This window comes from Polistes canadensis, unplaced genomic scaffold (genome assembly GCF_001313835.1).
Source record: "Polistes canadensis isolate GaletaPanama2010 unplaced genomic scaffold, ASM131383v1 scaffold_45, whole genome shotgun sequence".
Classification (NCBI taxonomy): domain Eukaryota; kingdom Metazoa; phylum Arthropoda; class Insecta; order Hymenoptera; family Vespidae; genus Polistes; species Polistes canadensis.
In genome coordinates this window covers 898,087-925,873 of record NW_014569592.1, presented here as the reverse complement: position 1 = coordinate 925,873, position 27,787 = coordinate 898,087, and the positions used below count along the sequence as shown (strand labels likewise).

The window sequence follows — 27,787 nt, the reverse complement described above, 5'->3', positions numbered from 1 at the left end:
TCAGCTAAATAAATAAATAAATAAATATATAATTAACATTCTTTTTTACTTATAAGAAACAAAGAAAGAAGAACAAAAAGAAAAAAGTATGTACAAGGGAATATAAGAATATTCGTTATAGATAATGTTACGTTTAAGATAAATGAAATTCTATCTAAATATCTCGTAATGTGAAATTAAAATATTTTACAGTTTTAAAAGAAAAACATTCCAAGAACACTCAGTTTGGAATTCCATTTTCTACTTTCCTCGATTCTCAGGGACTCCTTATAAGCCAATCACTAGATCATGATTAGACACGACACGTGATGATTATTATTATTATTTTGATTATTATTATAAGATGACGAATCTGTCGATAATTACGATATTTTCCTTCCTGTATATAAATCTAAGAAAAATACGAAAAATCTATTTTAATAATATATTTATATATACATTTTTTATTTTTAATCTTTTACGACATATTTTCTTTTCTTATTTTTTTTTCTTTTCTTTTTGTTAAGAGGAAACAAAATGAATAATCCCCTTTCGAATAAAACTAAAGACACACTATGCGAAGTAAATTTACTAACATATTTTCTTATGTAACGATGTAAGTATTCAAAAGTGTGTTGAATTACGGTGTAAATTGGCCTTTATAACGATGGTTTTAAATTCAAATCGGCCTCGAATAGCATCCTCCACCACAACAACACAGTCATGTAATATACAATATATATTACGTAATAAATAAATAAATAAAATAGCTTTATTATACGCGATCGTTTAGTCACGCAAATGAAACGAATCTTACGCATACATTAAATCATTGTTTTTCAATCGAATTTTCTATTCAAACTGTGTCGATATACGTAGGAGTAGGGGGGAGGGGGAAGAAGAAGGGTATAGAGGGTTGAAAAATTTCGAGTCTAAGAAAAACAATACTTTCGTCAATCATATTATTCACACTTTTATTTCTTTCACAAAAATATAATATTATAATATAAAATTTTTATTAAATAATTAAATTTCAAATATATTACAATTATATATAAAATATATATCGTAAAAATAAATGTTACAAATTTGTTCTCGTAGATTCAATTCACACAATCATAATTACCAATCATCATTCGTCGTCACATATTATACATATTCGATATAACTATTGTTTATAATACTATCATAAATAATTATTGGAAATGTTGCAACACGTTTCTCGGAATAAAACGACAATGATGATTAAGCATATTGGAATCGTCTATGATAGATATACTATATTTTACAATTAGATACTAGTAGAGTGACTCAGTTAATCGGTGGTACCATTGTTTCGCGTATATATAAGTGAACTCGTACGTCAGTGTTTGTTGATGTGACTTCGCATATTATTGCGAAACTATAGCGTTAAATAACACCGAGAAGTCTTCGTCCTCCCCCTTTTACTCCTCCTCCTCCTCCTCGTTCTCTTCCTTCTCCTTCTCCTCATCGTAGTCGTCGTAATCGTCATAGTCTCTTCGTCGTAGCATAAGCAGCGATTTTACAAAACGATAAAATGTCGAATGAGAATAATAAGGAGAGGAGGAGGAGAAGAAGGATGATGAGGAAGAGGAGTGCGGAGTACAGAGGAGGAACACGAGAGAGTATTATCGATAGTATTATCGACAAACGCGTTCTGTGTTTCTCCTTTTTTTTCTCCCCCCTGCCCTTCTAAATCGTACGACTTTTTTTGTTTTTTTTTCTATTTTGAAAAAAAGAACACGTATCGCCGAAAATAACACGCAATGTGACTAAGAAGAAATAGAATAATAATAATAATTAATAATAATATAATAATGATGAATAAAAATTTATAATAATATAATAATAATAATAATTATTATTATAACAAAAAAGAAGAAGAAAAAAGCGAGACGCGCGCTACGATACCAAAATTGTGTTGAACTTTCGAAAATGTGAAAAGAGAGAGAGAGAAAGAGAGAGAGAGAGAGAGAGAGAGAGATACAGGCGTGAGTATGAAAAAAAGGAAAAAAAAAGTAGAAGTAGAAATAGAAATAGGAGGAGGAGAATGGTTTAAAATGCGATGACCGCGAATTTAACAAAAAATTCCTCGCTTTCTACGTGACTTCTTAGAGTCGTTCAAGAAAAAAAAATATATATATATATATAAAGTTAAGAGAATAAAAAAAAAAAAGAAGAAAAAGAAAAAGATACGAAAAAAAAAAAAAAAAAAAAAAAAAAAAAAAAAAANAATGCGATGACCGCGAATTTAACAAAAAATTCCTCGCTTTCTACGTGACTTCTTAGAGTCGTTCAAGAAAAAAAAATATATATATATATATAAAGGTAACACACACACACATATATATATTATTCATAGGTTGAAAGTATAAATTAATTAAAATCTGGTGAAAAAAAAAGAAGAAAAAGAAAAAGATACGAAAAAAAAAAAAAAAACAAAAAAGAAGAAAAAAAAGGAAAGAAATATATACGATATAAATTATTGATAAGCGTGTTAGCAAGCAAGCAAGCAAGCAAGCAACAGCAACAGCAGCAACGCGAAGTAAATGTATAGGTAAACGACAACGTCACACACTTTTGCATTCAATCCACAAACGACGAAACGCCACAATACGCGTGGCCTGCGTGTGCACATGCATACAATATACGCACACGCACGTTCTCTATCTCTCTCTCTCTCTCTTTCTCACACTCTACACTCTACACTCATATACTCATACTCATACTCATTCAGTTGAACCTACCCGAAGCGGTGACGTGTCTCATTCGAGATATACAGGAGCGTTCGACGACACGGCGCCGTGCAAATCCGTTTGTCTATATATGTATAACCAAGAAGAGATAGACGGTAAAGGACGCGAGAAGTATCCGAGATACGGATAAGGATGGTGGAGGCACCAACACCAACACCAATACCAATACCAATACCAACACCAGCAATAGCACCAACAGCAACAGCAGCAGCAGCAGTAGAGAACAAGCTTGGAACTGGAAAAATGAGACAGGGGATAGGGGGAGGGGGACAGGAGCAAGGTGGATAGGTGTGGAGAGGAGTGGAGAGGAGAGGAGTGGAGAACTTCTCTCCTACCTATCCAAAAGTACGAGAGAAAGGAAGAGAACGGGTGAGGAGGGAGGTTGGGTGGTAGGGAGGAGGGGGGGCGGAGAATAGTAGTACAAGATACGGAATACGCCCGATGTGGTGATGGTAGTAGTGTTGGTGGAGAAGCCGCGTGTGAGCTGAGGGGCGAGGGGTGGCGGGGGGGAAAACAGGCGGAAGGCCTCGTTGATCGTCAGGGTGGCGGGACAGGGCTGTATTAATCGAATGCACTACTACTATTACTACTACTACTACTACTACTAGTCGAGAGTGCACGTTTTATTTCCAATTCCAAAATCATCGAGAGAAAGAGATATTCTCGTAGATTCGATAGTTTTACGACGACAACCACACAACTAGCACACCCACCATTAGCAGCCCTCATTAGGGAGGATTATTATTATTATTTTCTTTTTCAAACGCGAACTTATTGCATTCTTTGATTTGCCGATTCGATTTGATTACCGTAAATAAAACGAATTGTTCTTTTTTATTCTGTTTTTTTTTTCTGTTTTTTTTTTTTTTTTTTTTTTTTTTTTTTTTTGTAAACATCGAACATCAACCCGAGCTTCGTCAGTTACGATTAAAGGTTGCTTTATTAAAGGGGATGGCGTTATATTCTTTTTTTTCTTCTTCTTCTTCTTCTTCTTTTTCAGAGAATTATCCTAAATGTAAACAATTGAAAAGAACCGAGGGGGTACGAGGGGAAGAGGGTCTTAAGGAAAAAAATGAAAGAAAAGGTTGAAAAAAACGTGCAGGGAAATTCCCTTCGTTGAGTCAGTTCGAGTTCTATGGGGGCGGGGGGGATGGAAGGGGGATATATGGTAGTACGAGGATGTCAGAGAACGGATTCGAAGAGAGGGAACGTAAATCGTGACGAAGCAAACGATGAGAAAGAAAGAAAGAATGAAAGAAAGAAAGAAAGATCTGCGTGTGCTGCTTTGGCTGGCTGCTGTCTTGCTATTCGACCAAACTACCCCCCCCCACCCTATCCCCCCAGCCACCATCTTCCCCCTGACCGCCACTTCAAAGGAAACAGGTAAGGCTGTGCCTAGTGGGTAAACGAAGTTTGCCGTGTAGAGGTTGTTCTCTCTCGGAACGAAGGCATGAGGCAGACCGTCGATTCGAAGGTGGGGTTTCAGAGAGAAAAAGAAAGAAAGAGAAAAAGAGAGAGACAAGCTAACCGGTCGACCCTAAAGAAACCCACCCGATGGCTGTTCCAGCAGCACGTTGGAGTTCCGGAGGAGCCGGACCGTCGTTCGCCCGAGACAGCGGGACATTCCAAGAAAGACCCCCACTACCGTTGCCAACAGCACCTTTCGTTTCCCGTCTCTTCTTTTCTCTCTTTCTCTCTCTCTCTTACTATCTCTATCTATCTATCATATGCTTTCTCTCGCTTGCAGGCCAACTTGAACCAACCAACCAACCAACCAACCAACCAAGGAACGAACGAACGAAGCCAGACACACACAAACATGTGATATAGTGTGTGAGAAAGAATATATATACTTACACACTTGGATGAGCACGTCGTCACATGGCAGCAGCCGTGCGAGCAATACGAGAAACCTATACAAGTTTTCTCTCATGTGTATATGTATGTGTGTTGTATTATACATACATCATATACAAAGCATATATGTATATAACACTCGAGTACTTTTATCTATCATTGTTTTTCTCTCTTTCGAAGCTTAGCCTCGGCACGTTTCTACTTTACTCCTCTACTCGGTGGATACCGGAAGTCGCCGAGGGAATATCGTCGATAGTCTCCGAGAGACCACGGTATTGCAAGTTTTTCCTACATAAGATGGATACCATCATACTGGATTGTAACTTGGATGCAATTGGACGACTTCGATATACTCGTATCATTTTTCAAGTCGAACACTTCTCTTTCTATTCCTCTCTCTCTCTCTCTCTCTCTCTCTTTCTATATTTCTATTTCTCTTTCTCCGCGTAGTCTTTAAAGGAATTTCTTATTATCGAAGAGACAACAATGTGCTCCTTACTTCGCCAATGACTTCTCTTTCTCTCTCTCTCTCTCTCTCTTTCTCCAGGCCAAGGAGCCAGTTCAAGATGTTTCTCTACAATCGTGATCCCATTCAAGTGTCCCTACCTACTCCTGTCCCGTAGTAGAATACGAAGAAAAGACCGTTCTCATTCAAAGAGAAATAAGGAAAACTAGATAGAGAGAGAGAGAGAGAGAGAGATAAATAGAAGTACAAAGATTAGAGAAGTTGAAAGAAAACGTTTGGGTATGTGGAACGAGAAAGATTGAAATTGGAATTCAACGAATACAACACACTACTAGCATATTCGCTATTCTCGAATTCAGGTATGGTCGTTAATGGTTGGTAGTATCTAGAAGGCGCCTTCTTTTATCTATTCAAAACTGTCGATTTGTTACAAGGATGATTTAAAAATGAATGAAAATATATATAAAAATACTCATTGGTTATTGTAGTTTGAAATATATTCTTCTCATCTTTCCGATGAATTTGAATAATTTCTTCCTGTATTCTTCGTTTATATACTACTGGCATAATATTATAATGAAAGAAACGCGAGACGTATATATGGATAATGGTGTATGTGTGTGTATGCATTTTATATGGAACAAACAAGCAAGAAAGAAAGAAAGGAAACCGAATGAACGAGCGAGCAAACGATAGAAATGAAACTATGTAGCAGCTAACATAATTTTCCAAGTAACGATCTATTAATTCTTTGGAAATAATTCTCGTGCTCTCGCGTCTTATTATTCTGTTATATAGCGTTTTACAACGAAATTACGTTAATTTACTCGGCGCTTATAGTACACACCCATTCATAAGTAGGTAATGACTCGTTATTGCAAGCCAGCCAAGTAACAAAATAAGAGACAACGCAGTTAAAGATCTCTTCGTTTCGTTTCGTTTCTCTTTTAAACTCACGTCAAATTTAAATATAGATAAACTATTAACGATTAACACTCTTGTAAAATAAGTAAAAGTTAGACGACGAGGAATGAAAAAGATCGAAAAAGAAATAGTAAGAAGAGAAAGTTTCTTCTAAGGAAAACGAACGATCCTGAGTTGCAAAGAAGAAGAAGAAGAAGAAGAAGATGCATGCATGCATACTTGCTTGCTTGTTTGTTGCTTGTGTCCTCTTTCGATATTTATCGGTCGGATATCGTGAACGATCATCGGCCGATTTATTACGATTCCGATATCATTTTATTTATCTAATTTATAAAACAAATTTGATCGTTAACGATTATATAAAGAAAATTTGAAGTAAGACAAAAGTAACGTTTAGAGGATTCCGATATTACTAACGCCAATAGACGAGAAACTAAGACAGTTTGTCCTTGGCTTTTACGGGACCCAGGATAAATAAAGCAGATTACGATTGCCTTCCTCTGGCTTCAAATTTGCAGCCCAAAAATAGCTGGAACTCGTATAAAAATAGAGCGCCGCTTAACACAAAGCGATCTCTCGATCGTTAATCGCGAGGATTCTCGCTCAAAATAGCCCTAGGGTGTCTCCGATTATTACGTCGCGATGATCCCTCCTTGTTTTTCTTCTTCCTCAGGAAGGAAGGAAGGAAGGAAGTAAGGACTAAAGAAATAAATAAGGGTGCGCAAAGCTACCACCACGCGATTAGGAACCTCGAACGTGTTGTGTTGTGTGTGTGTGTGTTGTACCATATATGCTTAAAAGCAAAATAAAAAAGAACCTAGTCGATCCCGGCGATTAAAAACCATAAAATGAATTTCAAAGAAGAAATGAGAGAGAAAGAGAGGAGAAAGAAGAGAGTGAAAGACAATAATCGTAAGGAGAGTATAGTAGTAGTAGTGGTAGTAGTAGTAGTAAGAGCTCGTCGTCCCTGAGGAAACGAGGGTTTCATCTATCCGTGTTTTGTGATATATCTTTCTCTCTCTCACTCTTTCACGTGGATCTTATTCGGTAGGGAAGGGAGGACAAAGGGTGGGAGGGATGGAATGAGCGTGAAAGGGGCTAGGGGAGGGGAGTGCGCTCGATACACGGAATCACCTCGTGTTTCTCAGAAAGCAGTAGACTGTCGGCAGCCACGCCAGACGGCGCACTGCTCGCGCACTCTCTCTCTCTTTAGTGTGTTTATGTTTTGTATATGTGTGTGTTGTACTGTGCGTGGTGCGTGCGTATGTGTGTGTGTGTGTCATTCTCTCTCTCTCTCTTTCTCTCTGTTTGTCATTCTCTTTGCGAATGTAGTAGGGGGAGGAGCACTCGGTAAAATAACCCCCTTCTTCATATGTATGGTCGTCGATCGCCCACTGGCTCACCCACGATTCCTGTCGCTCGCGACCTCTCAGAGAGCCAGCAGGCTCCTACATACACACACACACACACATCCATATATACATACATATACACACAACGTCCACGTACACGAGAAGCCGCCAGTTACGCAACAATAACAACGCCGTGAGGAGTTGTTTAGCAGCAGGAGGAGCAGCAGCAGCAGTAGCAGCAGTAGGCGCGCGTGCCGTTTCGTAGTTCTCCTATTGGAGACGACTTTGTTAGTCGTCGAAGACGATGATGACGACGACAACTACGGCAACGACGACTACGACGATGATGACTATGACTATCTTGTGTCGCCGTTGAACTATGTCGTTTCTGTGACGATGATAATAATAATAACGACGACGACAACGACGACGACGACAACGACGAGGACGGCTACGATCAACGACGAGTTGACTTTTAATAAACGTATACATAAAGTGTGAGAAAAGAGAGAAAGAGAGAGGGAGAGAGAGAGAAAGAGAGTTGGGGTACCATTCGTACGTTCTCGTACGTTCTCATTCGTTTGTTCGTTCGTTCGTTCGTTAGTTAGTTCGCTCGTTCCTTCGTTCCTTCGTTCTCTCGGCGGTCGTCGACGCTCGAAGCGAGAAAACCGGTACGCGTGAACGGCTCGCTCGGTGGTTTTCGTAGCTGCTCAGTCAGTGGAAGCGGGCCGGCGGAAGCGCGCGGATCGACTGGTCGTTCTTGCGTCTTCTCTTCAACAAAAAGATAGATCGAAATTGATATATACATATATATATATATATAGAAGTGTATATATGTGTGTGTGTGTGTATGTGTGGTTATGTATATGTATACAGATATATATGATAAAGAGAAGAAAAATACATAGAAAGAGAAATTAAGGACCATAAAGTTGAATTTTTGTTGTTGTCAATTCCATCATCCTTGTATACTTCTCTTTATTTTTCTCCTTGGTGATCTTCTGTAACGGAAAATTACAAAAACAAAAACAAAAAAAAAGAAACGAAGTAAAGAGGAGAAAAAGGAATCGATGAAAAGATCATCGTGGTGGTTCGATCGATGAATCTAGTAGGTACGTACGACGACGGACGTCGAACGTCTCGCGCGAGGACGAGAGTGGGAGGTGGTGTGGAAATAAGAGAAGCTGGAGGTGGAGAAACAACACGTGAGGAGACGGCGCGATCCAGGAGGAGGAGGTGGACATCGTTGTTGTCGTCATCATTATCATTATCGTCATCATTTAAATCGTCGTCATCGTTATCATCATTATCATCATCATCATCATCAACATCATCATCATCATCATTATTATACGAAAGGAGGAGAAGGATGGTTATCTCCTTAGACTGGAGTGCGCGAGCGAAGAGGACGCAGCATCGTCGTGACGTCTGATCGTCATCCACTCTCTCTACCTGGAAAAAGAGATAAATAGAATACGGGAAACATAATAAAAAGAAGTAGAAGAAAGAAGGAACGGTCACAGACGGTTTGCATACTAGACGGGTACGTACGTACGGTGTGTGTGGCAAGTACGTCTCGCGATTAGGCGCCGATGACGTCAAGCAGTAGCACCAATACCAGTAGCAACTCTTAAAGAGAAAGAGAGTGAGTGAGTAAGAGAGATAGAGAGAGAGAGAGAGAGAGAGAGAGAAAGAAAGAGAATTTTCGAGCAGCCGCTACGACGACGACGTCTCTCCCTGCTGCTGCTGCTGGCTTTACACTGCCACTCGTGCTGCTTCTGTGTTGCGCTTGTGTCGTCGACGACGTCGTTCTTCTGCTGCTGCTGCTCTCTGTTAGTAGTATAGTAGTAGTAGTAGTAGTAGTACGATAGTAGAGTGGTAGTACTAATAGTAGTAGTTCAGTTCAGTTATAAAAGCAGAGTTGGTGAAGTAGTAGTGGTGTGGTGAGCGCTGGTGGCATCAAGAGTTGTCAGCAACACGCAGTGTGTGTCCGTGTGTCAACGCTAAAAAAGAAAGAGAGAGAGAGAGAGAAAGAGAGATAGATAGTTCTGTGATAACGCAACGTGCTACGAGAGAGAAAGAGGGAGTAAAAGAGAAAGAAAGATAGAAGAAGGAGATTCCCTCGAAAGTGTTGCAGCATACCCCGCGCGACGCCGTTGATCCTCATCCCTCCTCACCCCACCCCCTACTCTTCTACCTTCCCCTCTTCATCCTCCTCCACCACCTTGTCGTTGTCGTCGTCATCATCGTCGTCGTCCGATTACATTTTCTACGTGTGCGCGTCCGCGGGCAATGACTAACCGCGCAGCGGTTAAGTGTGTTAGTAGGAGATATCGTCGACGGACCCGTTTCTGCGTTGGTGTTGCCGCCGTCTACGTCAGCGCCGGTCGGACGGGATTTGCATAGCAAACAGATCGACGCGCTCGTAAGTGGATAACGAGAAGGAAGGGAGACATAGTAAGTACATACATACTTTTTTATATATTATATATATAAAAACAGGGGATAAAAGAGATAGAGAGAGAGAGAGATCAATCTTTAGCGTACTACATGTGTACGCGTGTGTGTGTGTGTGAATGTGTCAAGAGTTCCAAAGAGAAAAAGATATAAAAAGGGAAAGAGTGAGAGAGAACTTGTTCGTCCATCGTGTCTCTCTCCTCAACACGTAGAAAATCGAGAATGCGCGGTCGCTTGCGTTGAAACGGCGAGGGTCCGAGTGCACGTCGCTTAAAATAGAAAGAGTGACTTCTGCTCGAGTGCGCGTCGAGAGAGAGTATAGTAGAGCGACCAACAGAAGAAAAGAAAAGAAAAGAAAAAATAAGAGAAGAGAAGAGGAGCGAAGAAAAGAGCGCCGTTTGCTGCTGTCGTCGTCGTCTTCGGCGTCGTCAGCGTCGTCTTCGACGTTGTCTCCTTTTTCTTCTTCTTCTTCTTCTTCTTCTTGAACCCCTCTTCAGTCCTCTTCCAGTTAGGAGGCCGCGACTCGAATAAAATCGTGTTCCCGTCCTCCGCGTATATCCGGGAGTCTTCGCGCGCTCTCCTCACTTCAACGTGACCCACCGAGACTCAAAGGAAAGCAAAACATAAAGCAAAAGAAAAATGCAAGCGTGTGTAGCACGAGCGTGCACGAAAGTCAACGAGCTTAGCGAGAGCTAGTAAGATATAGAATAACCCTTCTTCTTCTTCTTATTATTCTTTTTCTTATTTTACTTTACATTTATTCATTTGTTATTATTTTCTTTTTGTATTCCTCTCCCTGATATATGTGTGTAAACCTGCGGAAATACTACTACTACTATTATTACTACTACTACCTATGTCTATTTCCTATAACCCCTTCTTTTCTCTCTCTCTATTCACCTCCTCCCTCCTCTCTTTAGTAGTAACTTCTTCTTCCTATTTGCGATAAACGATAGAAGAGTTCGCCTCTCTTACGACTGATGATCGTAACTCGCGTTCGTCGTAATCCTCTACGGATGCTGCGAACGAAGAGAGGACCGACCGACCGAGGGCCGAGCCATTCCGATGGAGTAACAAGTGAGCGGCGAAGCAGCGTTGCCATGACGACAGGTGAACCACGAGCCCTCCTCCTTCTCAACCTCCACCTCCACCACCTCTACCTCCTCTTCCTCTTCCTTCTCCCGAACACGAAGCACCGAGAAAGACTCTCCTCCCTTTTCTCTTCAGCCTCCTCCTCATCGTCATCCTTCTTCTCCTCCTCTTTCTTCTCTTCACCGTACAATCTCTCTCTCTCTCTCTCTTTTTTTTTTTTCTTTTTTCTCTTTCTCACTTACTCACTCGCTCGCTCTTTCTTAAGCCGATGCGACCCGACGAACGCCTTTTAGCATGCTTACCGCGTAGGCCGCGTGATATTCCAAGTACACTCGGCTATTTTCATGCAACGCCACGAGAGAGACACCTCCGTTCTTAAACGACGACTAGGATATCGTGTCGCAGTTGTCTCATCTTCGCATGAAAAATCTTTTTTCCAAACTTTTCCTTCTTTCCTCCTCCTCCTCCTCCTCCTCCTTCTTCTTCTATCAATAATAATTTTTGTTTCCATATCTGTGTTTTCTTTTTTACCTACAAAATTGGTAATTTAATTTTCCATATCAAGATTTCGACAAATGATTTCGATTTATTCATTGATTTTCTTCGATGGGATTTCGAATCTTTGTTGTTTTCGCGCGTCGGCCGCCATATTGAATGTGTCACGTGAACCGATTCGTCCTTTTCAAACTTGTTTTGTTTTTGATCTATAAAGAGAAAGAAAGAGAGGAAATGAAAGTTGGATAAGAGAAACAAGTTATATATTCTACTAACGATAGAATCTAAACTCGAGATGAGAACCTTCTTTGAGAAGTAAAGTGAGTGGTGGAGTCTCTTTCTGTTGGTTGGTAGAAAGAAGGCTTGCTTGTTGTCACGCGTGGGCTACAACAAGAATCCAAGCTTGCGAGCACGGAATTCCTTAGCTAGTTTTTTTTCTCACACGATCTAACGAAGGTATTCGATTAATTTGTCGCGAGATATCTAAGAAACGCGTTACCCGGAATCGATTGAGTTCGCTTTAAACTATTACAGCTTTTCGAGAAATCGTTTTTACTTTCTCAAGCAAAATACACTTCGTCTTTCGAGAGTTCTTCTTGCCTTGTTCATTCGTTCGTTCGTTCGTTCATTGTAAACTCGTGTTAGAACGTCTAGATCTTCTAGAATATCTAACGCGTGCTGTTATTTCTCTCTTTCGCTTAAATATTATGTAATACTCCCGAGTGTTGAGAGGAATTCAAAACACAAATATTATAACTTCGAGAAAGTGTATAAGGAAACGTTTTATCAAGTGTTCGTTCGTAGTCAGTCGAGATCATCCATTCTCTCATCCAATCCACGATTTTATTAATCTATTCATCGATCATGTGTAATAAAAAATACTAACGTGTAATTTAAAAAAAAAAAAACAAAAAAATCAATAAGTATAACGCTGGAAGAGAGAAAGATCACATAAGAGTTTTAACATTCGTTAGATTATGCGTTTGTTAAATAGAACGTAGAAATTTGTTTGTCAAGATTCTTATCAAAGAATGACTTGTATTTTAAAATAGAAAGGAAACGGTAGTGCAATATTTTATTGAATTTATTTTTAATCATATATAGAGAAGGTAATTTGCAATTACACGGGCACGCAACGAAACGGCACCCGAAATGTAGATTTTTCAACCCGATATAAAAAAAATGTTCAATGTTATCGTACGAGATTTCACGATTTTCCCACTTACAAGATAAAGAAAGTAACAAATAAAAATAATCGTAAGGACAACCTTCAGTCTCTATCATAACGATGATAAATGACGAGTGACAAAGGTTTCCCCCGTAAAATTTCTCGAAAGCTTATCTCTTCTGAACTCTTTTACCGAGAAAACTTCATATCGTACGAGAAAGCATGCTTCGTGTTCGTTTAAAAGCAGCCTCAAAGTTCCGCTTAAATCCACTGAAATTCCGAGTATTAGGATGATAAAGAAAATCGATTATCGTATCACCGAACAAGAAGATATCTCGTTTTCGTTCTCCCCCTTTTATCAACGACTCAAGAAGACGGATATTTTCGAGAATGAAATAAAGAGAGAGAGAGAGAGAGAGAGAGAGAAAGAGAAAGAGAAAGAGAGAGAGAGAGATTGTTAGGTTACGTAGAGTTATTTATGAAAGAAAATCCGAGAAAAATAATTTTTTCGTCATACGAAAATAAACGCGACGGAAGGAAAGTAAATTAAAAAAAAAAAAAAAAAGAAAAAAATAGTTTTAAAAAATATAAACAAGAGAGAGCATATATATATATAAAAAAAAAAACACGACTATATGATGTGTTCAAAGACAAGATAGAAAAACAATTCTGTTTTGTTGGGTTCTCTCTCTCCTGCTCTGTCAGATATAACAGGTGTGAAAGAAAAAATAAAAGGTATCTTTCTTTAGGGACGAAGAATAAGAATAAGAATAAGAATAATAAGAAGAAGAAAAATATAAATCTTTGAGGGATAGAGAGTAGTGTATATTAAACGGAAATAGAAGTTAAAGATTAAGAAAGAAAGAAAGAAAATGAGAGTGAGAAAGGAAAGAGAAAGAAAGAGAGATCGTTCAGAAGACAATGGGGGAATTCCGTAGATATATAATACACACGGCCGTGAACGTCCTAGGGATAACATAGTAGACACTCTAACAGTGTGGTAGACACGGCTAGTAGGTAGACGTTCATGAGGTGTCTGACCCAATCGTTTTCTCTATCATCGTGCTTTTGCTTGCTTGCTACTTTGCTTTGCTTTGCTATGCTTTCCTCTGCTGCTGCTGTTGTTGCTGATGCAGTTGTTGCGCTGGTATGTGGTGTTAGAGTCAATCGTTAGTGAAATTTGCGTAAATACGTGTGTTCAACCTCTCAACGAGAAGTTTGTAAGTTATAATAATACATACATACTACTTCTAACACTTCCATACTTGCCTGTGACTACTATTCCGTTTTATTAATGTGTTGGGCCGTGTTAGTGATATGATGTGTTAGCACTAGTACAATGTGCTTGCTTGCTTTTGAAGTGGGGATGAAAAGAAGCCAAGCCAAGTTTGAGCCAAGCCAAGCCAAGCCAAGCCAAACCAAACCAAGTGAGAAGAGAGGAGAGATCAGGGGTCTCCCTCGTGGTGACCGTAGGCGCTTCGCTGCTTTGCTGGCTCGGTTGCTGCCGCCGCTGCTGCTGGCAAAGTAAAGTAAAGTAAAGTAAAAGTAGGGGAAATTATTGGTAGGAGAGAGAGGGAGAGAGATAAAGAGAGAGAGTGAGAGGGAAGGGGACGTAAAGAACGTCGTCGACGTTAGAGTTCGGTTGGGTTGGCCGCTAAGAGAAGAAGAAGAAGGGGTTAGGGGGAAGCATCGTTGTGCGTCGTCGTCGTAGTCGCGTCGTCAGGTCGGTGTTGGTTCCGTTCTCTTATATGCATCGATTGTATATGTATATATATATATATATGTATATGTGTGTGTAGAGAAGTGATAGCCGCGCACGTACGCGTGACTCACTTGCGTGTACGGGATTCTCCCGTTTCCTTGCTGATGGCAGCACCTCACGATTCTTTTTTTATACCGCATGGCTATCTCGGAAAGAAAAAAAAAAAGAGAGAGAGAGAGACTATCCTTCGTCTTCTTCTTATTCTTATTCTTATTCTTCTCCTTCTTCTTCTTCTACTTCTACTTCTACTCTTTCTTCTCGCAGCAGCAGCAGCAGACTCGTTTGCCACTTGGTGTAGTAAAGAGACGGGGTCTTTTCTTGGACCATTCATCCATTGTTTTCGTTCGTAATTTCGGCCTCTAACTACTACCATCGTCGAATAAACTTATTCTATATTCAATGCTGTAAAAATAAAAGAAAATGAATTTCCATTAATAATCGAGAAACTATGGTTGGGGAGGAGAAGGAAGAGGTGGAATAGGAGATAGAAGAAGAGGGGAGGGGGGAGGCCCGTCAAAAAAACTTTATCAACGAGAAACCCGTGACGCCATTAGAATCGTGCAGTGTAAATAGACAAAAAAACTATCGTTAAATCAAAGGGTGGAAGAAGGGGGAGGGAAGGGAAGGGTAGAGAGGAAGGGGGGAGGGGGAGGTCGAGGCCGAACCTAAAGTGTGACTCACTGTTGACCAAACGTGCTGCTCTATGCTCATTAAATCCTCTTAAATTACTTTGTCGATTACTACTACTATCGCGTTATGACACGTTCAATATTTACAATTTAACCACGTTTCCACATCTTACATATATATATATATATATATGTATATATGTATGTATGTATGTCATTTTTTTTTAAATGAAAACATTGACAAATATTTCTTTTTTTTCATATATAATTCGAGATTATGAATTATGCGCGTGTATATGAGTAAGTGTATGAGTGAGTGAGTGAGTGATTATGTGGTGAGTGTGTGTGCGTGCCACGTGTACTCGTATGACAAGAAGAAAAAAATAACAAGCGTGAGAGATCAATCGAAAGAAAATAAAAAAAAAAGAAGAGACGTACGTAAGTAATATTGCACATATACATACATGTATGTGTGTATATATTAACGATGCCCAGTCCTCGCGATGCAATTTAAGCATAAATTAAAGGCCACTGCCTCGCCCTCTCATAAATACACAAAGGTCAATCTTCTCTCTCTCTCTCTTTCTCTTTCTTTCTCTGAGTATTACCATCATCTTCATCCCAATCTGACTATATTTACGTAGGTTTCGATATCTAATAGATTTGTTTTCTTTTATTCCTTCATTAATTAATTATTTATTTATTTCTTTTTTTAATATTTCGGTACGATACTAATATGCAAAATCATTTATAATTAAAGTAGGAGGAGATTTCACACACACACAGTTGAATTATTATAAATTAATTAAAAGATTGTTAGAGAGAAAGAAAGAAAGATAGTAAATCTTTTTTAGTCGTGTTATATTGGGAAAAAAAAAAAATAGAAAAAAGGGGTGGTCTATCATCGTTCGTTCACTCATTATTAAGACAAAATACACGTGCCAAAAATTATATCTAAAGATCGATAATTCTAACAAGAGATACATCCAAGAGAGAGAGAGAAGTCGTCTAAATGGCACTGAAGAGAAGATGAGGTCAAGGATCGAGCTATCGCGATAGAGGGCAACCCCCAACAATAATATCAATAAGCATTGAGAAAAGTAAAAAAAAAAGAAATAGAAAAAGAAAAATCATGCTCGAGAAAAAGAACCGGTCGAATTATAATGATTCCTTTTTATTATCTTTTTTTTTTTTTTTTTTTTTTATCGATTTGTTTTATTATTACACGAGATTTAATCTTCGGGAGAGAACCTCTTCTTTTTTTTTTTATTATTATTATTATCATTGGCCGAAAGTAAAGTTTTTATTTTATTCTTTTTTTTTTTTTTTTCTTTTTAATCGATCATGACGAAATTAAATATCGCGAACGTGTAATTTTTTTTTCTTTTCTTTTTTTACTTATTTCGAATAACGTTTCGAGTATAACGTTTTTTATCGGCCACGAAGAAAATTAATATCTAGGAACTCGTATATTATTCTTCTTTTTCATTTCATTTCATTTCATTTCATTTTATTTTTTCTATTTTAATTTTGATTTTTTGTAGCGTTTAAATTTTGCAAAAGAAAAAGAAAAAAGGGAGAAGAAAAAGAGATGGAAGAATAAACCGATTATTTAAAAGAAAGATATCTCTGAGTTTGCGGATATTCAAGCATTTCTCTCACTCTCTATATAAATATATATATATACACACGTGTGTGTGTATGTATGTATATAATATGTATCTGTATGTGTGGACATAGGATATAAGAATAAAAATAAACTCGTGACTCGGCCTGTGTACCGCATAAAGAGCGTCCTGTGATAAGCGTTGATACGACTGTTAAACTTCGTGGAATATACGCATAAAAGCGGTGAATGGGAATACGAGGAGGCAAGTAGTCTCTTCTCTCCTCGTTGATTCATTCATTTCTCACGACTTCGTACCAAGCCCCAGTCCGTCATCGTGTTCATATTATTATTTTTCCACATATTCGCAATTTAACTGAATATAATATCAGGAAAAGAAAGAAAGTTGGATTTAAACCTTTTAACTGAAAAGTGTTTTCTACGAATGAAAATTTAGGTTTATTATTAATGTGATCAGATATATATATATATATATGCTAATATTAATTAAAATTATATTTAATAATTATAATATTTCTTTTCTCACAATATTATTTTCATCTGACAAGATACAAGAAATATATTACATTATTTTATATTCACACATTGATAAACACACGCGTATCAACTTTTATCAAACGCATATATGCGTTCATAGCACTCAAAGGGTTAAATCAACGCCATTTACATTCACAACAATTTTTAATATTTACATTTTATCCCCCCTCCTTTCCCCTCTGTCTTTCTCTTTATTTCTTAATCTTATTGTTTATTGCGTTAAATGCTATATAATTTGTTGTATTCGTCATTCTCATTCGTATCGTTTAAAAACAAACTAAGACCCCCGTAGTTTTTCACGAATATTATTAGATTGTTATTAAAATATTTAAGCATCGTTGTTTTCCTACGCTTAATATATTTGTTTAGTTTTGTTTTTTCTGCCAATTATTTAATTTATTTAGATTATTCATTCCATTGTGTCGTGGTATATACGTGGCTACGTGGGTTTTTTTTTTTTTTCAGTCAAATCATGTAAAATTTCCTGTTTTCCATCTTGCTTTCTTCTCCTGAGATAGAAATAAACGATAATTAAATAGAAAAGGCGGATACTAACTACTATTACTAGTATAGAACTTGGTTAAAGAAAACGATGTCACCAAAATTTATGTCTAAGGAAAAATTACGATATTTCTGTTTAACGATTAAAGTCAAAATTCAAGTAATAAAAAGAAAGAGATAAATAACGATGACTATACAACAAAGGATAACTAAAATAGAAAAAGAAAGAGAGAGACTGACTTTTAAAATCTTTTGTTTGTTCAATTCTCTACTACTTATTCTTATGTGTTAGTTAAAAGAATTCTTAGAAACTTTAAGATGAAGTATAGGAAAGCAAACAATGCGAAGAAGTACTTCTTTTTGCATTATTTTCTCATTAAAATTTACAATGAAATAATTTAATGCTTTTTCCAAGTAAAATTGTTGTGTGGTTAATTATTATTATAACTTATGATATTTAATTATTTAAGGAAAAATCGTTTTTTGATCGAATATATTATAATCAATCCATTGTATATCACAAATTTAAAATTAGAATTACAAAATACAAAAAGAAGAAGAAGAAAAGAAAAAAAATAGAAATAAATTTGTGCTGACCAAAATTCGTACGTAAATAAATTACGTGAATAAATGTGTGTATATGTAAAGAAGTATATATATATATATATGTAAATAAAAAATCAATCGATTACACAAATGGAAATCCAATCGAAGGAAAGTTTCCTAATAAGTAAACGGTATATATATATATATACGGCGGTCAAACTGACTATTTGAACTGTTGAACTCGGCTTTTTCCGCTTTCATAATCCATTCTCGCATAATTTCTGAAGAACGACCTTTTGTATGCCGTGAATATTGAACGTTTCAAGTGGATATAATCGAATTCGTACGAATTCATCCACAACCTTTCTACCTTCTTCTTCTTTTTCTTCTTCTTTCGATCGATTTATTTGGCAAACCAAAGTGCAATTTTCTATATATATGTGTTACATACCATTTGTTCATAAAACAAAGTAATTTTTTGTAAATTAAACCCGACCGAATTAATTCTCTATCTCTCGTTATTATCTTTTATAATCAAATCTAGCAATTTTTTGTTAACTTTCAATTTTTGATCTAAACAAAATATGTGTATTCGATAATTATAACAATAGATTACAAAAAATAATAAAAAATTGATCAAATCGATTGTATTTATAGTAAAACATTAAAAAATATTTGCAATTTTAGTTTGTTTAAATTTACAATTAAATTCCCTGCCCTGTCCCTCTCTCCCCACACTACCACACACAATTATCATAATTATTATATTAAGCGTGAGAGTAAATAATGAAATAATTATAAATTAGTTAACGTTGCTTATTAATCATTTGTTTTGTTACAGAATATTATACTGTGGCGATGACAGATCCACAATTAACTAACAACAACAATAATAACAACAATAACAATAACAACAACAACGATGGCGAGCCAAAATATTTGCACAAAAAGTTTAAGAAGATGGCGACGACGGAGGTTACGCCTAGAGTCGAGGCAAAGAAGGAAAGCACGGCCGATGATGATAACAAAATGGGGAATGCCGATCTCACGAATAAAAGGGAAACGGTCAAGGAGAGTAGAGATTCACCAAAGGAATCCCTCAAGGCCGAGGCAGAATCAGCCGAGGCCAGCTCCGAGACCACCGAGCCCGCGGAATCGCGAAAAACCGGCTACGTTTGCCCTTATTGCAAGCTTTCCTGTGCGAAACCGAGTGTATTGCAAAAGCACATAAGAGCACATACCAACGAGAGACCTTATCCTTGCGTGCCCTGCGGTTTTGCTTTTAAAACAAAGTCGAATCTTTACAAACATCGTAGATCTCGGACTCATGCTTTAAAAATGGAAGGCGGTGATAGCAGCAAGGTATATTTTTTTTCTTCAAATATATTACATATATTATTTTAACTCTTTGACTTGCGTTAACGTAACGTGACATTTATTATAAACTAACAATAATTTGAATGAAAATAAAACGATTATATTATATAGAGTATTGTTTGTTCGCAATCAAAGGGTTAAATCTCGATAAAAATATTTCAAACGTCTTAGACGCGTGTATATATATAATATAATATAATATGTATGTGTGTGTGTGTGTGTGTGTGCTTACTTTTGAAGCAGGTTTCGGAAGACTCGGACATCAGCCTGTCCGACAGTGCTAGTAACGGTACAGGAACTCCACCACCTCCACCAACATCAACGCCCACAACGACTTCCTCCGTCGTGAAGACCGTCAAAACTGGAAAGATTTATAAGCCAAAGTTTCATACCGCTTTACAATCGATAAACAATGAAGCGGAAACCACATCTTCGTTTTCGTCAACGAATTCTTCCAGTAATTCTTCCATACCATTGACCAATAATAATAATAATAATAATATTAATAATAATAATATTAATAATAATAATAATAATGGCACTGTTGTGAACGTTGCAAAACCGAACGCAGATCGGTTGCAGGAACACATTGATAAAATAATAACGGACAATCGTGCTATCGTAGACGCGGTTGATCCGCGTCTTCATAAATTAATGCAACGACAACAGAGTATGGTAGAGATAAAGCAACAATCCGATCAACCCTTGAATCTCTCATCGGTGGACGAATCCTCGACGAGGAAACGTTGTTACAGCGAAAGTTTCGCTCAGGAGAATACGGATCGAACTCCTCCCCCGCCGCCAGCAAGTACCAACGAGGCTTCCATCATCAAAGATCTTTTATTGAAAACGCGTGATATTTGTAACACCGAGGTTGTTACAACCTCGGAGATAGTTGAGAGTTACGTATGTCCATCTTGCACCATACCGTATACGAGTATCGATAATCTCGAGACTCATCGACGATATTATTGCAAGGGACTGATCAGTCCAAGGATATCGGAATATCAGTTGGATAATGATAAGAGGGAATCCGAGTTCGAGTCTAAGTCTTCCGATTATTATGCTACTTTGCAACCACTACCTTCGCCAGGACCTTTGTTAGGCAACACGAGACTCGTCGATCCATACGCGCCACCCGTGAAGAAACAGCGCTCGGAATCGGTTCCAACTAGTTTGAGATCACTCGAGGAATTAAGCAAATATCCGAGGCCTAATTCCTTGCAAATGTTCGGGGGCGAGGTAAGGATACTCGACAATATGGGCGAGACGAAGACCATGAGAATCGAGCCGCGACAAACTAATTCGCCGACTAGCGAACAGATCTCAAGCAACAAGTGCGTCACGTCGGAGACATCTTCAATCGTGGTAAGATCTGGTCTTCATTCGGGTGGTACTATGGTCCATAAACCACCTAGCACGCCTACCAGTACACAACAGAGTTCTTCCATATCTTTGCCAAACACTCCTAAATTGTTGGCCCCCATCATACCAAACATATCAACCCCAAACATAGCACCGACTATGTCCTGCTTCAACTATCTCGAACCGCATTTTAATCCATTGACGAGCATAACCGCTTATAATCCATTGACGTTACCTCAAGCGGGTATCACGAGTATTCTTCACGGTGGTAAGGTTATTCCTTATGTACCTGGTATGCCAGGACCGCATACCCTAACCGGGGCACCACCGCAACCTCCACCACAACCTATAGATATATCTCCTGGTGTTGGATCTGGTGAAGTTGGATATAAAGTTATACCAGGTGTACCCGGATTACATATGATATCCCAACCTTTGGATCTTGCCAGTCCAGTCAAGATTCAAACACCCAACGTACCTGGAATTCCTGGACCGATATCCGGTGAACATGTCTCGATAATGGGCCAACCATTGGATCTTGCTAGTCCCGCGAAGGAGACCAAGCTTAGCTTTAAAACTCCTAGTAGCGATGGTCTGAGAAGCGGAAGTGGATTAACGAGTCCCAAAGTTCCTACAATTAAAGTCGATAATTCTACCGACAAGTATCGAACAAGTAGGATGTCTTCTCTCACATCTGCTGCCACCGAGTTACTAATAACGGAACTTGATCGTCATATCAAACTCAACGTTCCTGCTAAACATAAAGCCGCCATGGAAAGCCCACGTGAGACTAGAGAATTATCTCTTGAAAAAAGTCCTAATGTCGATAAGACCTACGCTTATTCTAACGGCATAGACGCACCTGTTAATTCTGCAAATTCGTATCCCAAGCCCAAATATTCACCTAAATCGACTTTGGAGAACAGAAAGAGGCCCTCTACTTGGAACATTGCGGAGCTGGAAATCGGTAGAACGCAGGTCGAAACTTTGGAATATGGTTCGAATTTGAAATACGATTCTTCGCCTTCTCGTGAAAATGGCCGTATCAAAATAAATGTTCTAGAAGGGAGAGGAGGAAAGGTAGTCGAAAGTTATAACACGGTTGGTGAAAGTAAATTAAAAGTGGATCCTTCGATAGTTAAAATATCAGTAGTAGCAACAGCATCAGCAGTAGCACCACCACCACCACCACCACCACCGCCACCGCCACCCCCTTCACAAACACCCCCAGTGATACTTGTGAATTTAGATTCATCCAAGTCAGAAGTGCCAAGTAAAACTTTCGTAGAATTAGTTGTTAAAACGGATAAGTCTGAAGCTAAATCGCCGAAAACTAGCGACGGTGCTAAAGAAGAGACTAGTGTTAATAAGTTTTTAAGACCGACTTCTTTACCGTTAAAACCTGGAACGTTTACGCCAAAAAAACATCACGGTATTACGCCAACGGCGAATACACTTTCCCTGATAAGCCCAGAAACTCCTAGACCAAAAAAATCTTACGGACAACTTTATTTAAATGGACACGCCTATACATATCTAGGTTTAAAGTGTTCAACTAGAGTATTTTATTGTACCCTTAACAGACCGCAGCCTATGTATGTTACGCAACAGCACGGTCTTTCTATGTATTCCAATTGGAAAATTTGCAAAGAAACACCACCAGATTTGGATTTGGCACATTATGATTCTAGAAACAGACCTCTTAATTATACCACCGCTTGTACTATGCGAGAAGATATTTTAACTCATTCTTCGCAGAGGCCTATCACTCCAACGAGTCCGGATAGTGGCTTAGAAAGTGATATACTAGAAAAATACAAAAGAATTAAAATTTTCGACGGTGGTTTTGAAAGTAACGAGGATTACACTTATGTTAGAGGTCGTGGTAAGTCATATAAGACCTATCTTACTTTACGGGTTTACATTTGCAGGAAGAAATTGATTCATTCCCGTTTCGATTCGATTAGGTCGGGGTCGGTATGTCTGTGAAGAATGTGGAATTCGTTGTAAGAAGCCTTCTATGCTGAAGAAACATATCAGAACTCATACGGATGTACGACCATACACCTGCAGGCACTGTGCCTTTAGGTAATTTCTTTTTTCAAATCATTATTATGTATTGTAACATTCATTGTAACGTTTGTAACAATCTCAGTCTCAACTCTTGTGTGATTTCGTATTTAATTAATCCTCTTTTAAATTCACGGTTTTTTTCCTTTCTCGATTGTTTGTGCCTTATGTTTCTGTATTAATAAAAATGAATGACAATACATTTGCATATTTGTCAACAGCTTCAAGACCAAGGGCAATCTCACGAAACATATGAAGTCAAAAGCACATTATAAAAAATGTGTTGAGCTTGGAATAGCTCCGGTACCAACAACAGTTTGCGACGAGAATATCGATAAAGAAGCTATCGCGCGATTGGCCGTCGGTGGAAATACCGAAGAATCAACTTCGGAGGAAGAAGAGAGCGAAGGTGAAGGAGACGAAAGTGAAGAATCTGGGAGCGAAGAGCACGAAGCTGCGCAAAGTTTGCTTAGCCTGTCGCAACGTAATACTAACAGATTACCAGGATTATTGCCTTCGGGTCGACCAACGACATATCCTTATACTTTGACTTTTCCATCGAGTTCAGTTACAACGAATATCATATCAACCGTTTCCACGAGCACTTTATCTACGAGCGATCATAATACGAACGATCAAGAAACTAGCCTCATTCAGAATGAACATCATTCGCATCGTTATTATTTCCCTTCAAAATGGACAGCTGCTGATGAGTTAAGAAGCAGTGTTATACAATTATCGAAAAAAGAAGACTCGGATATCGAAGTAGAAGAGATAACCGATTCAGATTTGCGTCAGCAGATATCTCAACCAATGGATCTTACGACTAAGCAAACTACTACTGCACAACAACAGCAACCTGTACCATCACCAGTACCACAAAGAGCAATGCCTGCTGACATCTTGACACCGGTATCAGAACCAGTTGTATTACAAACAATAGTGCAAACAATGGAACGATTACCTATACAAGGAAGGGAATGGAAGCCTAATGCTGAAGGACGTATGCTTCAAGCATATCTTACCGAGAGACACGTTATGGATAGTAAAATCAAACAACAATATCGTGTTGGAAATTCGAAAATTGATACAACAATAATAAGCGGAGATAACAGAGACGTTTATCCTAAATACCAAGATGTTGGTGGGAGAACAAGAAATGTAGATGACGTTAGTGACATTCCTACAGTAACGTATACGGATTTTACGAAAATTCAACAGAAATTAATACAATCTAAGATCAAACACGCAGTAAAACAATCCGCGGACGAAATTAAATTAGAAATTCGTGAAAAGATTTATCAAAACAGCGTAGCAATGGAAAGATTATTATATAATTTCGAATCGGTACACAAAGATAAAGAACAGCAGCAACAGCAACAGCAACAGCACCAGCAGCAGCAGCAGCAGCATACTAGTCGAGATATTCATGAGAACAATCCGAGAAGTAATATCGAATATGAATTCATCGTAATGAATAAAAATATCAATCCCATAGAAAGAAATAAATATTCAGTTGATATATCATCTCGTAACACACCTGTTCTAGATCGTCATTCACCGAAACATTTTCATTCCGATCCTAACAACAGATTCGTTCCGATACAATACAGTAACAACGAACCCGAAAGAACTTCCATACTTAAAACAATGAACGTAGCGAATCAAGAAGTAAGACCAGTTAACCAAGAAATGCGATTACCTTCGGATATTAGAATGCAAAGTCAAAGTCCTCGAAATCTAGAGCTTCGGTCTCCTAACAGAGAAGTCAGAATGCCTAATCAAGATTATCGTACCCAACCTCAAGAGTTACGATTAACAACTCAAGATTATAAATTACGTGGTCAGGAGATACAGCCTTTAGGAACAGAATTTAAACAAATACCAACGGATGTACGTCAAGAGATCGTCCCACCAGGAAATATGGAAACAAGACAAGTTATTCCAGATAATAGACCTCCTAGTAGAGACATGCGTATGTCGGAATACAGATCAGAATATAGATCTCAACCGCAAGAAGCAAGACGTCATTTTGAAATAATACAATCATCTACGCGCGAGTCACCTAAGTTGCAGGATGTACCTAGACCACAAAATATAGATATCAAGAATGCAGATCGTTCTGAAATCAAACATAATGCAGAAATGACGAAACAAAATATTGTGGATAGTATTAAACACACGGTAGCTCGGAAAGTGGTTGTAGGTGGTCCAGATTTTAGGTCACAATCTCCAACTGTAGGAAATGCTAAACCTCAAGCTGAATTTCTACAACCATCCACTGGACCAGCACCGAATTATATTAGGTGAGCTTTATCATTTTCTTATAATTTATAAAAGTGGTCACATATATATTACATTGTACATTTATACAATTGATTTTGAAAAAAATAAAATAATCATTATAAGAATTAAACCTATGGTATATAGTTACAGTGTTACGGAAGACGGCCGAAGTATATGTGGGATTTGTAACAAGGTGTTCACCAAACCTAGTCATTTAAGATTGCATATCAATATTCATTATTTCGAAAGACCATTTCGATGTGAGAGTTGTGCAGTCTCCTTCAGAACAAAAGGCCACCTAACGAAACACGAAAGATCAGTTTCACATCACAATAAGGTATTTTTTAAGAAATTTTGTATCTTCGATTTATATTAAACTTTTTAATTTATTAAAACATAATAAATATGTAATAATTGGGATATAGGTCAGTATGACGTCTACTTTTGGAGCTGCCACTACTAGCAATCCTAGACCCTTCAAATGTACAGATTGCAAAATCGCCTTCAGAATACACGGTCATTTGGCTAAACATTTACGTAGTAAAATGCATATTATGAAATTAGAATGTTTGGGTAAATTACCATTTGGTACATATGCCGAAATGGAAAGATCTGGTATCAATCTAAATGATATCGACACCACGGATTGTGATAACAGTCTTACTAGTCTTCAGGTTAGTATATGTTCGAAATTATCTATAATACAACTAGATAAAATGTACAATATATCAATATTGTTACATTTTTAATAGATTTTGGCACAAAGGCTTTGCGAAAAGGATCCCAATAAAATGGGTCAATGGGATACAGAAGTAGTTCAAAGTCAACATCCTATTAGCGGAAGTGAAACATCTTCAGACGAAGGTGAACCTATAACTCAACATCCAATGTATTCGTTTCCCGTGAAACCAACGACGGAAGGAGAAATGTCTCGATCATATCACGTGCCAATTGCAACTGAAGATCCCAAATCTATGATGGATGTTCACATTGTTAATTCGCAATTTAATCAACAGAAACGGGAATACGGTATGAAGGAAAATGCTAATCAATCGGCAGTTTCATCGGAAAATAATTTACAACAATCATACAAGTGCCAAGTCTGTCCAGTGTCTATGCGTAATGTAAATGAATTGCAAGTGCACTGTTTTGTTGAACATAATATTGAAACAGAGTCTAGTACAAATATTCATGGGGATAGAACTGCGAATAAATGTAGGGAAAAAGAAAATACTCAGAAGAAAATTACTGCTACAGATGAACGCGTTAGAGAAGATCACAGCCGACAAAAGATAGGAGGAGATACATAGTGCCAAAATTATTTGCTACATCAGCAAATGTTCAGTAAGAGATACTATATTTCATAAAAATGTATGTTGGCCATTTAAAAGATGAGGGATTTGTACAAAAGCATTTCAACTCTGATAAATCTCTATAAAACGACAAAAAAGGAAAAAAAAAAAAAAAAAAAAAAAAAAAAAAAAACACATTTAATATGATGTTGTATTGTGATCAAAATATTTCTTTAAAATGTTATGGTCTTAACATAAAATTCTATTAATTTAGGAAGAAAAAGTTGCTNGAGATACATAGTGCCAAAATTATTTGCTACATCAGCAAATGTTCAGTAAGAGATACTATATTTCATAAAAATGTATGTTGGCCATTTAAAAGATGTACTTTTATAAAAAGTGAAAGTTGTTTTTTGTCTTCCTTGCTTTTTGTCCTAAAAAGAAAAAAAAAAAAAAAAAAAAAAAGAAAAGAAAAACATTTAATATGATGTTGTATTGTGATCAAAATATTTCTTTAAAATGTTATGGTCTTAACATAAAATTCTATTAATTTAGGAAGAAAAAGTTGCTATCTACTATATATGGATGTACAGTGAATACTGTTGACCAAAAGTAATTAACTGTTAATGATATCTAACAATAAATTTGAAAATATACGTCATGATAGTAAGAACTTTGAAAAGAACATTTGAAAAATTTCAACGAGAGTACATAATTATCGTAAAATATAACTAGGAAACAGAACTATAATATACCATTATGTCTAATATAACAACAAAATATAGATAGAATACAAAAAAGAAGGAAATAAAAAAGGAGTTACAAAATGAAAACTTTTAAAAGATATCCAATATCTCATATATATATGATTATGCTATATGCATATATATATATGCTTATATATATGCTTATTTCTACCACAAAATCATAACATTGTAAATGCTTGTATAGTCCTCATCTAACACTTTACAATGTTTCTTCTCAAATCTTTAAATACATCACTCGAAAGAACATATATAATTCTGATATATTATATTATATATATATATATATATATAATAACGTTGTAGCAATATAACGTGCAATGGACTGGTATGTGATTCTGTATTTAAAGTGCAAATGTGTGTGCAACTATTAAGAGTATTCAGATGTTACAAGTTAATACGAAATCTTGCTTATCGGTACATATAACGACACATGCAAGCGCACATGCGCGTTATCACACACA

General features: G+C 37.4%; 1 protein-coding gene across 8 annotated transcripts; it reads left to right on the top strand.

The window, feature by feature from the left end:
• The first annotated feature begins 8,232 nt into the window (after positions 1-8,232).
• On the top strand, positions 8,233-26,941 carry LOC106785098. 8 transcript variants are annotated; one of them, XM_014745268.1, is made up of 9 exons: positions 8,233-8,898; positions 9,258-9,812; positions 19,011-19,531; positions 19,787-22,796; positions 22,879-22,999; positions 23,203-25,287; positions 25,412-25,604; positions 25,693-25,941; positions 26,020-26,761. In XM_014745268.1, exons 3-9 carry the CDS (start codon positions 19,028-19,030, stop codon positions 26,575-26,577), a joined length of 6,720 nt encoding a protein of 2,239 aa, XP_014600754.1. In that variant the 5' UTR covers positions 8,233-8,898; positions 9,258-9,812; positions 19,011-19,027; the 3' UTR covers positions 26,578-26,761. The 8 variants fall into 8 exon arrangements, with proteins under 8 accessions (XP_014600754.1, XP_014600753.1, XP_014600752.1 ...); XM_014745267.1 differs by having other exon boundaries at positions 8,233-9,187; XM_014745263.1 differs by lacking the exons at positions 8,233-8,898; positions 9,258-9,812 and adding exons at positions 10,645-10,922; positions 26,857-26,941 and having other exon boundaries at positions 26,020-26,573.
• Positions 26,942-27,787: the final 846 nt, after the last annotated feature.